Source organism: Eptatretus burgeri, chromosome 1, assembly GCF_056783735.1.
Source record: "Eptatretus burgeri isolate ZD-2024b chromosome 1, Ebu_testis_v1, whole genome shotgun sequence".
Classification (NCBI taxonomy): Eukaryota; Metazoa; Chordata; class Myxini; order Myxiniformes; family Myxinidae; genus Eptatretus; species Eptatretus burgeri.
The window spans coordinates 41,830,106-41,847,605 of NC_140961.1; the positions used below are offsets into that span (position 1 = coordinate 41,830,106).

The 17,500-nt window shown below is 42.2% G+C and overlaps 1 protein-coding gene across 1 annotated transcript in view; it reads left to right on the forward strand.

The window, feature by feature from the left end:
• COX17 (cytochrome c oxidase copper chaperone COX17) overlaps positions 1-16,649 on the forward strand; it is a 22,889-nt gene extending 6,240 nt beyond the window's left edge. Inside the window, exons 2-3 of the mRNA XM_085881013.1 lie at positions 15,080-15,189; positions 16,464-16,649. Of these exons, the coding sequence (XP_085737139.1) occupies positions 15,080-15,164 (85 nt within the window). The 3' untranslated portion in view covers positions 15,165-15,189; positions 16,464-16,649. The remainder of the gene's footprint in view (positions 1-15,079; positions 15,190-16,463) is intronic.
• Positions 16,650-17,500: the final 851 nt, after the last annotated feature.

A 17,500-nucleotide genomic window follows, 5' to 3' on the forward strand; every position in this document is an offset into this window, starting at 1 on the left:
TATTTAGCATAGTCATCAAATATCTATGAAGTGCATGGAGGTAGGGCATTGATAAGTGCTGAGCCATCAATGATGACTGCATTTCCCCTTGGTTCTCTGTCTAGGATGTTCACTTGCGCTTCAAGAATTTCAGGCAGCTGTGACCCCAAATTTTTTCCAATTTTTTTTTTTCTCAAATTTTTCAAAATTTGGATTTTCAAATGGCCAATCGGGCAGATTTTATCAGAGAGCCCTGCACAACAGAAATGCCAAATTTGATGTTTGTATCATAATTTGCACGACTTTTCTACTATCTACTACACTAAGACGTCTGGGTCAGGCCTGGGAAGTCAGGAATTTACTGGATCATGGGATGTGGTGCTGTTGTCAGTACCTGTGCAAGACAAAAGTCTGAGTCTTCAGGTCCTTGGTGCTTCCAGTCTTGCTATCCGGATGTGAGACTTGGACTCTGACCAGGGACCTGAGATGGAGACTTAATTCCTTTGGTACCAGGTCTCTTCGGAGAATCCTTAGCTATCGCTGGTCGGATTTTGTGTCCAATGAGCGATAGCTGAGAGACTCAAATGAGATTTGTTTACTGAACAGTCCGTGAGCTTCAGTTGTGGCTGTATGGAAGTGTCTCGTTTTCCTGACGCTGATCCGGCTCACCAGATTCTCTCTGCGAGTAAGCCTCGTGAGTGGAGGAGGCCAATGGGCCGACCATGTGTCTCGTGGTTGCATTAGGTTGATCGGCATCTCAAAGAGATGGGCCAGGAATCTGCCTGGGGATGAACAGACGGAGGCTCCTGGAGTACCGACGGAAAGTGGACCCAGTGACATGCTGCTCCGGCCCATGCTCCCATGGGCTACCATCTGACCTGACCTGACCATCTGATGGAAATGTGTAATTGATTCCAGGTCATTGTTTTAGTGGAAAACCTTTGGAGTTATTTAATAGGGGATTTTATATGATTGTACACTCATTTGAAAACAGAAGCTGAGAATTATTTTACGATATTTGAAAATGCTTCACAATATTGGCTGTGGGTGTATCCAGTATGCCATAGTTGCTGCTGCTGTTAACTGCATTCTGAGTGTGATGGGAAGAATTCTGTCCATTTGGTTTGGGAGATTAATCATTTGATCGAGTTGTTTGATCAACGTTGTTATTATTACCTCTGCGACTGAAGGTGGATGGAGGTTGCATTTTCACCCCTGTTTGTCTGTGAACATGATATGTCAAAAGGGTATGGATGGAGTCACCCAACCTGTCCACCAAATTTTTGTCTATGTGATAAGAACAAAATGATTAGATTTTGGTGAAGATCCAGATCTGGATAATGGAATTTTTTGAGGTGATTCTTCACCATTGAGAGGTATGGCCAAAAACGATATATAGCATGATATCTCAAAGTTATGGATGGATTCGGACAAAATTTGTTGGACAAACGGGTGAAAACATAACCTCTATCAACCTTTTGTGGTGGAGGTAATAATGTTAGCCTGCCCAATCAGAATCTTGATAGCTAATGAGATATTGAAAAATACAACTATAAAAATGATCGATTGTGATGAAGCCTTTTTCATTTCCATTGTCTCCAACACCTAATTTAACAGCCCCAAATATTCTCATCTTTTGGGGTGGCAGGGGAAAAGTTTTTTGGCCCAACTGAAGTCTTTCAAGAACTGGCTGGCCAGGCCTGGCGTTCGACTGAAGGTTGCAGGAATTTGTAATTTGTTCATGGTGCCGACGACGACTCGCCGACTCATCGCGAAAGACACCGTGGCATCTTTCATGTCCACCAAATAATACCAGTAGACAGGGGGACACCTGGCTTAACATACATCTGAGGGACAGTGCACTTTATGATGCAACGCCCTACCTTCCAAGCACGAATGCGACCGTGTATGATCTTGTTGGGAATCGAGCATGAATAGACAGTTCAAGGACAAGTGTGGTATCTCTGCAGTTCATCTGGTCAAATGAGGTACAACACAATGCTCTCCATTGATTATTATTGTAGTAAGTAACTTTTAAAAGTTTGTGCTTGATTGTTAAGTAACTTTTAAAGTTTATGGGTTACTGTGGTAAGTAACTTTGGAAAAGACACCCTGGGGTCTTTATCATCCACCAACTAATACTAGCAGATGGGACACCTATCGGAGGGACAACGCTCTCCCTTTCACACACCAGTCCGACCGTATATCGTCTTATTGGGAATCAAACAAATAGTGTGGGAACCATATCTTGAAAAGTGCCATATTTCTTGATTCCGTTCACGTGTCGTATATACCTACAACCTATATGGATGTGTAGAGGGGACCTCTGGGGACTAGAAATGCCCGGTTTTCATTCTGGCAAGGTGTGCATGACCGTTTTATGGCTAATTTTTGTGACTTCAATCTCGTCCGCAATTGGCGACATTATAAAAATCATATTTATTTATCTGTAGACTCCAATACCCAACATAGGGGCACGTGTATGGTATCAAAAATGAGCAGAATGACTACTTGCATCAAAGCACTAACTTTGTGAAGTTCTATTGTATCTCAGTTCTTCATATATAAAACAAGTATTTTTGTCAAAAATTTATTTTGGTTTAGCTTTCTACAACGTGGAATATTACACATAACTCAAAAAGTTATTATCCGATTGATACAATTGACACACTCAAATAATCCAAGTTCATTACCCTTGAAAATCATACCAAACACATATTAAACTATCACAATATATGTGCATTGATTTACACAAACTCAAGGTTACCCCCTTATTTTTATCAATGCTGTTGATAACATAATTATATACGTACTGCCGTAAATCACGTGTATATTTCAATGTATTCACATTATATTGGTAAATTTAAAATTAGGATCATACACATGTATGTATGTATGTATATATATATATATATATATATATATATATATATATATATATATATATATATATATATATATATATATATATATATATATATATATATATATATGACACTTAGTGGTCAAATCGAACGACTGTGATAATAATGCAATGCATGCATTGTTTACTTCTGTTCATCCAGATTCAATGTTCATCTGATTCAGTCATCTTCATCTGGCAAGTGAATGCTATTGCTACACTCATGTTTGCATCCACATGCAACACTGCAGATCAAGTTGTGTTTTCTGAAGGTGCAGCGAAGCGTTGAACATCTCGTTTTGCAGCCGCATGTCAGCAGTTCAATACACACATATGGGACTGGATCCAGTCTCATGAGCAGTGGCTGCAAAGACTGTCCTTCGCGACATACCCACCCACATTCCTCCGGTTGTGGTAAACTAGGAATAGGCACTATTGCATTTAGCCACACCATTGCCTGGTAGTTGCTTCATTGAATATGAAGAGCTAGAGCATCATGAGTGGGTGGCAGTTTTTCACGATCATTGACCCGATGAAATAGTTCTGCGTGAAGGTCATTGACAGAAGTCGCATTCGTGGTTGAGCTGTACATCTGGATAACAAAGAGCTCAATATTGTCTGTGTCGATATCCGGGCTGTCCAAGATCTTTGAGCAGATTGGGAAACTTCAGGTCAGTTTTCCATGCCGTGCGCTTTCCATAGCCAAAGAACTGGCTTGTGCAATCCGATCCAGTAAGTGCATGGAAACTCAGGATGTTATGGACAACCTCTGGTTCCAGATTTTCACGCACAGTGCACACTGGTATAAAGTGTTTGTCTTTGGACGCCCCACTGCTCATCCAGACTTCTTCAGCAGTTTCATGACGAATCAGAAGCAAGAGAATGTCAGTGTCTCTGGTGCACACAACTACTCTGTGGAAATTCTCGACACTGGCATCCAGAGCATGCAAGATCATTTTGGTGTCCGCTTCCTCGTGATTTGAGTTCAGGTGCTGCACATCCCGACCTGTGGATGATACAGCAGGAAAGGCATCTCCTCCAGAAACTACTACTTCATGATAGGTTGGTAAGGTTTGCGCTCGAAGTAGTAGCTGGTCACACAGAAACCGAATGAGGTTTACTTTGTTTGCCTCCAGTGACATGAATGACTGCCAGACAGAAGGTAGACGCACATTACGGCCATCAATATTATCCGACGTATTTTCCATTTACTTGTTGTTCTTTGAACTCTAGCCCCAGACTTGATTGACTTTTGCCGGTAGTCATCGAAGATGATGTCCAGTCTTGTTTGTTTGCCTCTCAGGTTACTGAAGACTTGGTTACAAAATGAGTCGGCAAGATCGCTGAATGTTGTTGCATTAGATGGCTTCCCCAAAGCTTGCACAACAGCCATTCCATTAACGATAACACAGGTTGGTCGGTCTGTTTCTGGAAGTAGTTTTTCCTTGTAGTCGTCACAGAGTATATGGTACAGATCTGCCTTTTCTGTGAGTCTCAGAATTTCATCTGGAGTCGCAATGGCAAGTGGAACTGGGGAGAGCTCATGTTGTAGTAGACCTTTGAGGTCTATTTGACAATCACTGCTTCCTGCACTTAACAACCTTCGGAATAGGTCACGGTCTGCTTTTACGGCCTTTTTCTGACCAGCCGGCGTAACGACATTGACAGTGTTCAGGTTTGTGAATGTTTTCGATTTGTTCTTTGGGATAGCATCGTGAAACTTCTCAGGGGCATCTGGAAGTAGACGGTTTGATACAAACTTGGTGAGCAACTCTGTGCCACGATTTTGCGCCGTTAGTAGATCCTCTCTTATGTCATCGCGGGCAACATCATTGGTTGATATGCAAACAAGTTCTTCACCTCTACGATTGAAGGGATTGAACTGCACGATTTGCTCTTCCAGTTTTTTCACATTAGTTTCGTCTCGTTTTATTATTGAAGAGCTCCTGTCCCCTTGGCATCTAGAGCGATCGCGAGTCATGCCGACCATCTTGCGAATGTCATTCGACAGTCGTGCTCGGTCACTGAATGTGATCATCCATCGGTTTAGGGCACTCGCGATCCGTGTTATGCCCACGAGTCCTCCCGCAATTTTACACTGTTTATTCATGTGTTCCAATGCTTGGTCTGTGGCAATTTAGTTAAAATAGCCAGTCAACTCCTTCACGACAGTTTCCTGCCAATAATTCCTGATGTACAGAAGGGGCGGTTTGCTCCAGTTGCAACATGTCGAGCAGATATATGACACCTCATCATGCGTAGTTGGTATGATCGTACGTGATCATGAATGGAAGCATGCTCTTGAAGGTTGACAGATGAAGGGTCCAGTCAGTTTCTCTGTCTGCTCTAACAAACAGAAGTAGGGTTTTCACCAGATCTATGTACTGCTGCCAGAACATCAGTGTAGCATGAGATGCATTCTCTTCAAAGAATTTGTTGATGTCTTGGACAAGATCATCGACATGTTCGACGAATTCTTGAACGGTCGCAGGTATGTTCTCATGGTCATTCTCCTTGAATGTTGTTGCTATTGGAGTGGCATAGTTGTTTGCATCTTCGATACCGCGTTTTTGATTGAAATCATGCCATAGTTTGAAGGTCCGGAAGAGTGCTCTCCACATGGCTTCCATGGTTAATTTGTGTGCGCGAACAGCACGATTCCAGGATTTCTCTTGCATGATTCTCTGTGCAACACACTCACTGCACACGCCAGCTTCGATCCAGATGTCAAGTGGACCAGATTGTGCGAAGTGACTGCCGAGAATGCCGAGGAAATTCATAGCTGTGTGGAATGCCCCAAGTCGTACGATGACTTCGCTCAACTTTTCCGGAAGGAGCCAAACCAATTCCTTGGCTTTATGGTACAGTGCCTGATCCAATGTAATGATGGTTTTTGTCTGGCCTAGCTTCGCTGCAATCGCCTTGCTTCTCAGTAGAAAAGTCATTACTGTGTCAAGTTCGTGGGCAGGGGCTGGGATTATTGGGAGGTATCCCACTGTGGTTACATCTTCACTCGGTTTCACCAGTGATTGGTTGAACACTGTCCATGCAGGGATGTGTTGGGCATCTTCAGCAGTCAAACGACTCATCACCCATGCAAGGTCAATCTTTTCACACTCTGACCTCCGTGATGCTGGACAGTCCAGACTGGTGTTTGTCACTGGTAGGATGAAACGAGGGGGGACCACATGCTGTGGAGGTGCCTCGGATGGTGTTATATGATGGAATGTTGGCGGGATATTGCCAATGCTAGTTCTTCTACCGATCGTCGTTTCCTTTTTACTCTGTGGATTTGGTGGGCCTCGCTGGAATACTGCCATTTGTGTGACGTGAAGGGTGCCTTTTCCGTCCGAGGGTTCTTCTTGCATGTCAAAATTATCTGCTGCGAACTGAACGAATTTCCCTGGAACGACACCTTCTGGTACAAATGTGTTATCATTCTCCTCGAACCTTGATGTCTGAGATTGTGCAATCGACGAGTCTATTCTGTTGACTGTTGGATAGCTTATACTATCCCCAGCCATATGTAGATACTCAATCAATTGTTTGGATCTTGTCAGGTGATGGACAAACAATCCTGTTCCAATATGCTTCGGTGTATTCTTGGGACCCATTGATTCATTATAGACGATATCTTCGCAGACGTTTAAGATCCGTTGATGAAGTGCTGGACTGATATCATCATTAGGGCTGTTATCACAGTCAGGCTCTGAATGCTTGCCGGGGTTGAGTTCATCCTGTATGATCCACTTCATAAGCAGGTACACACTTGTCGGTATGCATTTTTATTCTGCTTCTTGATTCAAGTCATCATAGCCCTTGTGTCCACCAGCTATTTTCATGTCAGCCTTCAGTTTTGTTTTGACTGTATGCAGACAGCAGAAGAAATGTGATTCTGGGCTGATCTCATCTGGTTCCAATTCTTCTGGAAACCGTTCCATCAGCATACCAATGGCGTCATCAGTGGTTCCACTTGAAGCCATCAAAAGCAGTGGTTGGTTTGCTTGTCGTTGCTTCCGGAAAACGATTCTGTCAGCGTAGTGTGTCTGCAATTTTTGTTTTAAGACGTGTTCAGCATGATGGATCGGGAATTACGTCTACTGACATGAGTGACACATATTTCTCGACTACCGAGTCCATACTGTATATATGGCCACGTTTAAAGCCAGCATCCAGTATCAGTATGAGCTGGTCGAGTGAAGGTCGATTTTGGAGTTTACATCAGGATCAGTAGGTCTGTTGGCTTTGTATTTACAAGATGAGTGATGGTGCGCTTCATATGATATCAAATCATTTTCGCCAATCCTACACTTCAAGTTCTCGTCAAATTTGGCATTACCCTTGATGGTTGCTTCCACCTCATCGGACTGCACTTGATGTACCTTGTCTTTTTTGCGACTCTGGCAATAGATACACTTTTTCCAGTCAACCTTTGGTACAATGATGCGTGTCTGTGGTCTTGTGCTGCCGCTTGCACCGTCTGTATTTACAAAAGGGGACATGTCGGAGTGGCGCTTGTTGACGAGGTTGATGTTGCTTCGGTTCGTAAATGACGCATAGCATGATTTGCGCCATTTTGGTTGTTTACTGAGCAGATGATCTACTGATGATAGGTCATTTCTTAGTCGTGTCACAAGGTCAGTTGATTCGTGAAGGAGTCTTTCAAGGAGAGATGAATGCACTTTATGAACGCCTTGTTGACTTGAACATGATAAAGTGTCTGTCCCTTGACAGAAGACACACTTTGTCCAGTTAGTTTCAGCCCTGCGTTATTTTACAGGGAGCACCACTGTGGGTACAATAGTCTTGTCGTCAGTGTTAGAAGCCATTGGTAGAAAGTGGTTAAGGCATTGTGCAGATAGTAAAGCAAATGTCTACAAGCACGAAGAAAGCATTCTCTACTACTCCGGGGCAATCATCCATCAACAGGTTAGCGTTGACGGAGCGACACACCGTGGCCTTGTTCTTCATTCTGAAACAGAAAAGAGAAACCAACATGTCATACATATATGATTATTCATCTGAAAACTATCATTGATGTCTTATTCATAGCAGAACAGCTGTCACATCTGAAGATGCTGAAAAAGACAGAAATGTACCCGTTCTTAGCACATATTTGTTGAATTGGTCACGTTATCCATATTTACAAAATAAAAAAAAAACAAAAAAAAAAAATATTTACAAAAACCTTAGGTTTGTATAGGTATCTACCAATATATTATAAAAATGTCATGTGTTTGGTATCATTTTCAAGGGTAATGAACGGGGATTATTTCAGTGTATCAATCGGATAATAACTTTTTGAGTTATGTGTAATATTCCACGTTGTAGAAAGCTAAACCGAAATAAATTTTTGACAAAAATACTTGTTTTATTTATACTTGTTTTATATATGAAGAACTGAGATACAATAGAACTTCACAAAGTTAGTGCTTTGATGCAAGTAGTCATTCTGCTCATTTTGATACCATACACGTGCCCCTATGTTGGGTATTGGAGTCTACAGATAAATAAATATGATTTTGATAATGTCGCGAATCGCGGACGAGATTGAAGTCACAAAAATTAGCCATAAAACGGTCATGCACACCTTGCCAGAATGAAAACCGGGCATTTCTAGTCCCCAGAGGTCCCCTCTACACATCCATATAGGTTTTAGGTATATACAATGACACGTGAACGGAATTCTCAAAATGGACCTGTGGTTCCTGCACTAAAAGATTAGACAGCTCAAAGGCAAGTGTGGTACATCTGCAGCTCATCTAGTCTGATGAGGTATTTAAACAACGCTCTCAATCAAAACAACATGCAGTGTTCAAACCCTCGTGTTCTCCAATCATTTGTGATCAATTAATGTGTAATTCTTCAGGTTTGTTTAGTATTACAATAACTTTGGATAAGTTTCTGCAGCATTGTAGTAACTTTTGAAGTTTATGCATAAAAGTCTGTGCATGACTATCATATTAAGTAACTTTCTAAAAGTTTATGGATCACTATTGTAAGTAACTTTTAAAAGTTTTAATTTTTTTTAAGTTTAAATCAAAAAAGTAACTTTTGGTGGTTTATGGGTTATTGCAGTAAGAAGCTTTTAAAATTTTGTGCATGACTTTGCCAAGTAACTTTTGAAAGTCTATGGATTACTCCAGTAAGTTGTCAAAGTTTATGGATCACTATAGTAAATAACTTAAAATTTATTGATTACTCCAGTAACTTTTAAAAGTTTAAGGATTACTATAGTCAGTCACTTTTTAAAGTTTATGAATTATTACAGTAAGAAGCTTTTCAAATTTTGTGCATGATTTTGCCAAGTAACTTTTAAAAGTCTATGGATTATTACAGTAAGTAACTTTTAAAAGTTTATGGATTACTTTCATAACTTTTAAAAGTTTATTGATTACTCCAGTAAGTAAGTTGTAAAAGGTTGTGGATTACAACAGTAAGTAACTTTTTAAAGTTTATGAATTATTGAAGTAAGAAGCTTTTTAAATTTTGTGCATGATTATGCTGTCACTTTTAAAGGTTTATGGATTATTGTAGTAACCTTCCAAAAGTTTATTGATTACTTCAGCAAGTAACTTTTAAAAGTTGATGCATTATTGTGGTGAGAAACTTTTTTATTTTTGTGCTTGACTACGCTGTCACTTTTATAGGTTTCATGGATTGTCGTAACTTTTAAAAGTTTATTAATTACTATAGTAAGTAACTGTTTCTTGATTATTGCAATGAGTAACTTTTAAAAGATTGTGCATGACTTTTAAGTAAATTAAGAAATTTTTGGATTTGTGTGTTTAAATAACTTTTAAAGGTTTGTGGATTACTGTAAAATGAGTAACTGTAAAATTCTGTGCATGCTTATGGATGGATTGTAACTTTTTTAGTAGCAATCCATAAACTTCAAAAAGTAAGTCACTTTTTAAAGTTTATCGATGGCTGTAGTATCAAACTTTTAAAAGTTACTCACGCCTTTCTTATCTCGACTCTTGGAAGAGCACAAAAGCAGGAGAATCTCGTCGCATGGCGAGAACAAATGGAAACTCACACTGGATGTCCATTCCTTAGATACTTTGATTAAATTCCTCTGACATGGGGGAACACACAGACAGATGCTGTTGGATATTTAATGTAAACTTGATCTGTATTACGTATAGTCAGTATAGGTTTTGTGCATTAGTGGATGAGATAGTAACGTTAAACCCCCTGACCCATTATTACTGCAATCTGTAATCCCCAAGGCCAGTTTCTAGCGAGTCCAAACTTCATGTTCAGCTTGCCACCACCTTGTTGCTCTTTTGTTTTTTTTTAACAATGCTTTTCCCCTCGATTCACCACAGTCTCCATTCCACTTTTATTCGTACTTTTGTATTTGTAACGAGCCTCGTCATGAGAACGGAATTACTTTTTTTGTTGTTGAACATGAACTTTGGTTGAACTTCGAGATCGAGGTTGAATGTTTCTCAGGCTCCATGCGCCGCTTTGCAATGTTGCGGTTGCTCTGACCAGTATGATGGGTCGATACCCCTGTCAGGCCCCTCCCCTCCAGACTTCGCCTTCCCAATACCCCCCCATGAGCAGGGCCCCTGTGCCATAGCCTAGTGCCAGTGATAGTGTGGGTACTGTGTTTGAGAAGATGTCCTCAGGAGGGGAGGATGCAAAGGTGACTGCACAGGCCTCTCATGAAGGCTTGAGCCCAGCTCAGGTGGCTTGTGAGGAGAAACGGAAAACTATGGAAAAATGGTGAGCTATCATCAGAGAGTGCGCTCATGCTCTTTATGTAGGGATGGGGCGGAAATTATTACCTCCACCCCTCCACCACTGAAGGTGGACGGAGATTATGTATTGACCCCTGTTTTGTTTGTCCGTTTGTGTTGAAGCAGTATATCTCAAAAGGTTATGGATGGATTTGTACGAAACCTGGTGGAGAGGTTGGGTGTGTGTCAAGGACCAATTGATTAGATTTTGGTGAAGATCTGGATCCAGATGCAAGTAATTCTTCGCCATTGAGAGATCGGGAAAAAAAAACGAGATATAGCACGATCTCTCAAAAAGTTGTGGACAAAACTTGGTGCATGAGTTGGGTAGGTGACAAGAACAAGCCGATCAGATTTTGAAGGCCTGGAGGCAGATCCGGCCTATCAGTGGGATACAAAATGTAAACTGTTCAGCTTGGTTGAAGTATGCACTATACCACATGCTGTTCTAGTTATTTTAAAACTTACCCCTTAACTTGTAACTGGTTCTCTCTCTCTCTCTCTCTCTCTCTCTCTCTCTCTCTCTCTCTGTCTCTGTCTCTGTCTCTGTCTCTGTCTCTGTCTCTGTCTCTGTCTCTGTCTCTGTCTCTGTCTCTGTCTCTGTCTCTGTCTCTGTCTCTGTCTCTGTCTCTGTCTCTGTCTCTGTCTCTGTCTCTGTCTCTGTCTCTGTCTCTGTCTCTGTCTCTGTCTCTGTCTCTGTCTCTGTCTCTGTCTCTGTCTCTGTCTCTGTCTCTGTCTCTGTCTCTGTCTCTGTCTCTTACTCTCACTCTCTCTCTCTCTGTCTCTTACTCTCACTCTCTCTGTCTGTCTCTTACTCTTACTCTCACTCTCTCTCTCCTTCTCTCTCTCTCTCTCCTTCTCTCTCTCTCTCTCTCTCTCTCTCTCTCTCTCTCTGTGATCGACTTTGACTTTTGCTAGCATGTTGCTTCACAAATTGCTGATTTATTTGCTTGGCCGGTGCAGATAGCATACACCACGAATGAGCACGGTTCCCTGCGCGCCACATTCTGCACACACCCCCTCCCGTGGTATGGCGGTAACACAAAGGTATGAGCAGTACTTTGCTATCATCACAGTGGTCCTGTATGCCGCACGTCCGCCTGACATTTAGTGCTGCAGAATAGGTCGTGTATTTTTAGTCAAACTTTAGCCGAGCCAGCATGCGGCTCCCGCACTTGAGCAAATGTCAAGGTCACGTGATGCCTATAAGTCCAATGCTTTTTGTCTTTCAAGGGCGTCTCATACCTCGGCCTGTCCATCAGTAGTTCACTTTGACATGCTAAACAATATTTTAAGTATTTGAAGCCTGGAACGTTGAGGTCAGAGGCAGTGTGACCACTCCTTGGCTATTCGTTGTTCTCCTTGGCGTCTTGGTTTTCTATAGGTTTTCTTGGGGTATAGGTTTTCTATTATCAATGCTTTTCCAAAACCTTGTGAATTCTTGGCTTTTTTCATTGGCTCACTTTGGTATTTATGAAAATGAGGAGTGGTCACACTGGTCAGAGGAGGTAGGAGATGCATCGTGCCCATTTTGTAAACATCAGATGCTTTTGAATGAATAATTTACCAGAAACAAGTTTCAGAAGTCCTGAGATTTTGTTGTGGGAACCTGCACACATGGTGAGGTCGATGTGTAACCTTTAGGTATGTCTGGGGGAGTGGAGGATGGGGAGCCTGATTGAGCTGGTAATTTGCATACATCGGTGGAAATTCAAGGAGATCGGTGCCGATGTGCAATTTCTGTGCTGATAAGCTTCTTTCCCAATCGCTCGGTCGCAATCTGATGAGCAGTTTTGTCGCAATGCCTTGGTACTTGCACAATGCACCTCCGTGGAGCTCCTTTGAAAGCTGGAAGAAGTGCTTGTTTGGCAGAACACAAGGAGGTTTCTAGATTTGGAATCTTTTTATTTACCACCTCTTCTCCACCGTCTGAGGCTCGTGGAGGAGCTCGTACGGTATCTCATGGCGGACACGGATATTAGGAAACTCAGTTGTATCTTAATGTGAACTAAATGAGTGGACACTGGGCAACACTACATAACACGGTATAACTCAAAGGATTTGAACCTGGGATCCCAGCATCATGAGCCTTGTACTTATGTCATGGGAATAATGAACGTGTCGACAAACCTTTCACTCTCCTCCTCATCATCCCTCATTTGTTCCCTTCTTATCATTCCCACTTTCCTTCTCATCGATCCTGCAAAGCCCATGTTCTTTCAGCGTTCTGTGCAAGTGAAACATTGACAGCACAACAGTGGTGCTTTGTGGAACTTTTAAACCAAATATATCCACATATTTAGTTATTATCTTCTTTTTTGTTTTTTTAATACCCGCAAGCGATAATGGGAATTGTCTCCTTTATGGCCACAATCAGCCTGGTGTTGGCTTGTGGTTAGGGTGGCGGCTTGGGATCCTAGGGTCCTGAGTTCAAGCCCCATTTCCCGCTGAATTAATATACACCAGGAGGTTGACTCAGCCTGTCATCCTTCTGAGGTCGGCAAAATGAGCACCAGTGTACTGGTAAGGGGGGCACTGCATCAGCGGCATAGCCGCGTCCAAACCGATGATGCAACCAGCAGCCACAGGCTGCACTCGACAGAGAGAGAATGGCCACAGTTATTCCCACGTTCTTGTGGAGTTGGCCGGGGAAAGATTTCGGCCCAAGTCTTTCACGAACCGGCTGGCCAGGCTTGATGTTCGACGACGTAGTTCAGGCAGGAATTTGTAATTTTTTTCAGGGTGCCGGCCATAACTCATCTACTCTTTGCGAATGACATCATGGCATCTTTAACGTCCACCAACTGATGTTGGAAGACGGCATGCCCAGGTTAACGTCCATCAAAGGGATGACACACACACACACACACACACACACACACACACACACACACACACACACACACACACACACACACACACACACATCGATGAATCACCCTGCTTGTGAAACACAGGGATGACAGTGATAACTGGGTTTGGATTCGAACCTTGACTCAACAGTGTCCATCTTGTTTACCCTGTGTACCCCCCACTCCATCCCTCTCCCTTCCACACATCTCATGTCTCTGTTCCCCACTGTGTTTTTTCCCTTCCCTCTCCCACTCCTCTTGTCTCCTGCTCCACTTGTGCGTTAGCTCTCATACAGACCTCGACAGTGTATGGAATATATATTTTTTAAGCTTAAAAGCTGGTGTGTGTACCTCAAGGACATCCTGCCACTCCAAGTGCTGCAAGGGACAAGTTCGTGAAAATTCCCCCAGACTTTTGAAACGAAGGTTCGGCTTAAGAGTTGGTTTGGAATGGAGACTATTTTATATATATATATATATATATATATATATATATATATATATATATATATATATATATATATATATAATCTTACTAAATATCCCTGTGTTGTAAGAGGCGACCAGGGTTGCGTCAGGAAGGGCATCCGGCGTAAAACATGTGCCAAATCACTATGCGGATCATACGGATGATCCGCTGTGGCGACCCCTAAAAAGGGAGCAGCCGAAAGAAGAAGAAGATATAATCTTACTAAAATTACGACCTCTTTTGTTACGTTTTTGATTTTCAAATTTCCAAAGCGACGTATGCTTTTATAAAATGTCTAAATCACTGTTTGTTGTATATATTTGTAATCTTAAGATTTGTGCCCAATTGTTGTTGTTGTATTTTCGATTGGAGAGATGAGAAGTAATTGGTTTGTGAGTGCTTTAATTTGATTCAATTTTCAAACCCTTGAATGCCTGTTCACCACAAGCTGTGTGAAGTAAAATGAGAGCTGATTTTGTTTTGACCTCTGGACTCGTGACGGGGGTGGGTGGGCTGGCAGGATACGCACTCACTTCTGAGCTGTCCGGCCGAGGTTGGAATCTCGAACCAGCGAAAAACTCATCCTGGTGTTTTAGAGGTTGGGAAAGTCATCAATGTGCGTGCTGGCCATTGGTTGGACGTTAACCCGGAGCACCTGTCTGCCAGCACCGGTTGTTTGTGAGCGTTAAAGATCACATGTTTTGCATAGAGCAGGTGAGTTATCGCCGACACTCAGAACAAATTATATATTCCTGCCACCTTCAGTCGGACGTTGGGCCTCGTCACCTGGTTCGTGAAAGACTCGTGCCAAAAAGTATTCCTTGGTCGATTCCACAAGAAGGTGCGAATATGTTGGAGCCATTGAAGTATCAGACTAATGGCGTGGCTTTTGGCGATATTATTACTATTGGTGCAACAGCAGGTGTATCCCGATGACACGACACAAGCGATTATTGAAATAATAATATTAAAAAAAAAAAGAGTAAAAAGAAGCACCTGGCATCAACACCTTAACACAATAGATATAACCTTTGTTTGCAATGTCAAGTGTAATTTTTTTGAAAGCTGATTGCAATTTGGTTATGGGGATATTCAACTGTGACCTCCCCCCAAACAAACCCTGCTACAGCATCGTGGAGCAAGGTGAGGACAAGTGTGGTGAGCTCATTGAGGCCCACAAGCAGTGCATGCGTGCCCTCGGCTTCAAGGTGTGACCAGCCATATGGATGTGGGAGCATGGTAAGCCACGGTGTGCGTGCATCTGTGCATCCGTACGTCCGTTCGTAGCAGATTTTCATTACCGGGCTAACTTGTGAACTGCTGAAGGGATTCCAACAGAACAGTTTGGCACAAGTATGGTACGGCCTGTGATACAAAGTTAATCGATTCATTTTTGAGTTCAACAGGTCAAAGGTCAGGTGCCCTTAGAAAACATCAGATGCCTCGAACTCGAGTTATGAGCTGCAAAATTATTTTCACTCTCATGTGACCTTTAATTGAGGTCAAACGTGACAGTAGGCTGACATCTAACGCGGGCGGAAGCGTGTCCATTGACGCATTTGCGTGAAATTCTATTTTCCAGTTTAAATGCTGAGCGTCATTCAAGAAAGAAGCATGTACCATTTTTAAACGGCTTTTGTTTGACTCGGCCAGAGTAGGTTAAAACCACCGACCTCCAGATTCAGAACGGATGCTCTAACCACAACACCACTGAGTCTGGTCAGTTTCAAAAACATAATTTGCTTTGGATTTTGTGTGTCGGCATTTGTCCTGTTTAATTGTGAGCTGATGTGGTCATTTCGTCACTTTTCTCACCATTCCTCCATTGGTGATGGGTGGATGGATTGCCTTGACCATGAACCAGCATCTTATGTGCACCTGCCACACCTTCCACTAGGTGGCTTCGAGGACCTCATCCATAATGGGCTCATTTCTTTCTCATTCGTAAACAGTATCCTGAATTTTTGTTCACCCTTATCTGTCAGCAAGTATTCCATAAAGGAACCGGAATCCTGAACTTTGTTTATGTCAGCTTCTGGGGGAAACTTTCCCATACGACTTCACGAGGCAAGACCACTTGTATGTTGTCCGAAGACTGTTTCTACGTTGTACAACCGTCAGCCCATCGGTGCGTGATTATCACGATGAACAGATTTATTGCTTGTATGATAAAAGGTCAAAAGTTCACCAGAAATCTAACCTGTATATTTCATCGAGGTTTGTCCCATTTCATTAATTTCTCCTCAACTGACTGGTACATTCTTACGTTGAATGATCTGTGAAAGCCTCAGCTGATTGACTTCAACCGAAGAATCGACCTCGCATTGATGCTGTTCAAAATGTTCATCAGGAGTTACATGAAGAATTTTAAACATTTACTAATTTACAGAGAGGGTTTTGTTTCAACAATAGGGCAACAAGTGAAATGTTCAGAGAAATGTCATCAAAGAGTGTCGGACAATTTGATTGAGGATTCTTTATTTCTCACTCATTCGATGCTGTCTTGTTTTCAGACTGTCTGGTGTCTCTCCACTTGCGGTGTACATTGAAAATGATCCAGCCCATCTCTGCTCCCCATTTCACAATATGCACTGAATGATGGTCGACTCTGGTATACCACTTGTGTTGTGGAGCGATGCTCGGGTATCTTTATTAGTAATATTTCTATTGACCGAAGGAATAAAACTGAATTTATGTGATGTGGGAGTTTTGGTTCTGGGAGGAAATTTAGGTTAAAGAGCACGTGATTCAAATCATGGCTATCAGCTGCAGATGGATTTAGGCGAATCGGCTCGATTGTACCAAACAGCCCAGCGGCATGCCTGATATTGTGGGTAGAAATCCACATACGGCGACCCGTATCATGTTCTGCAAAGCGCCTTGCCTCATGGGTTTGGTACCTGGTCATTTATTCACAGTGGGTGGGGGTTTATGAGGAAATAAAATATTTATTATGTTCCCAATTTGTTTTAACCACTGTAACAATTTATCTCTTTGTACCAGGCAGGCAAGGATAAAAAAAAAAGTGGATGGAATTGACAGGACATTCATTGAAGTATGCGAACTGTCATGGGAAGCAAGAAACTGATGTTTTGGATGTTAAACTCACTCATCCTCCAACGAAGGGTTTTGCTCCGATACTTTCGCTCAGCCAAAAGGATAACGCCAAAAAACATCAGCTTTTCGTTTCCCATGGCGGTTCCTGTTGTCATCAATCATTCCAACTGTCTGGTGATTGACACCAGCCTTCACCAACAAGACAAGTTCTAAATTGCACAAAGACAAAACTTTTGAGGCACCGATTGTTGCACAACCCAGACTGGACTCTGGAAGAGCCAAAAAAGAAAAACTGAAAAAAGAATAATTTTGTTCAGATGTGCTCTGTCCATTGGAAGGAAGCACAGATGTACAGCAGGCAGGACACACGAACAGTTTGAATCATTATTTTAACTTTGAGTCAGTCAATCAGTACGTCTCTGTCTGTCTCTCTGTGTGTATGTGTGTCTGTCTCCATCTCTGTCTCCCTCTCCCTCTCCCTCTCCCTCTCTCT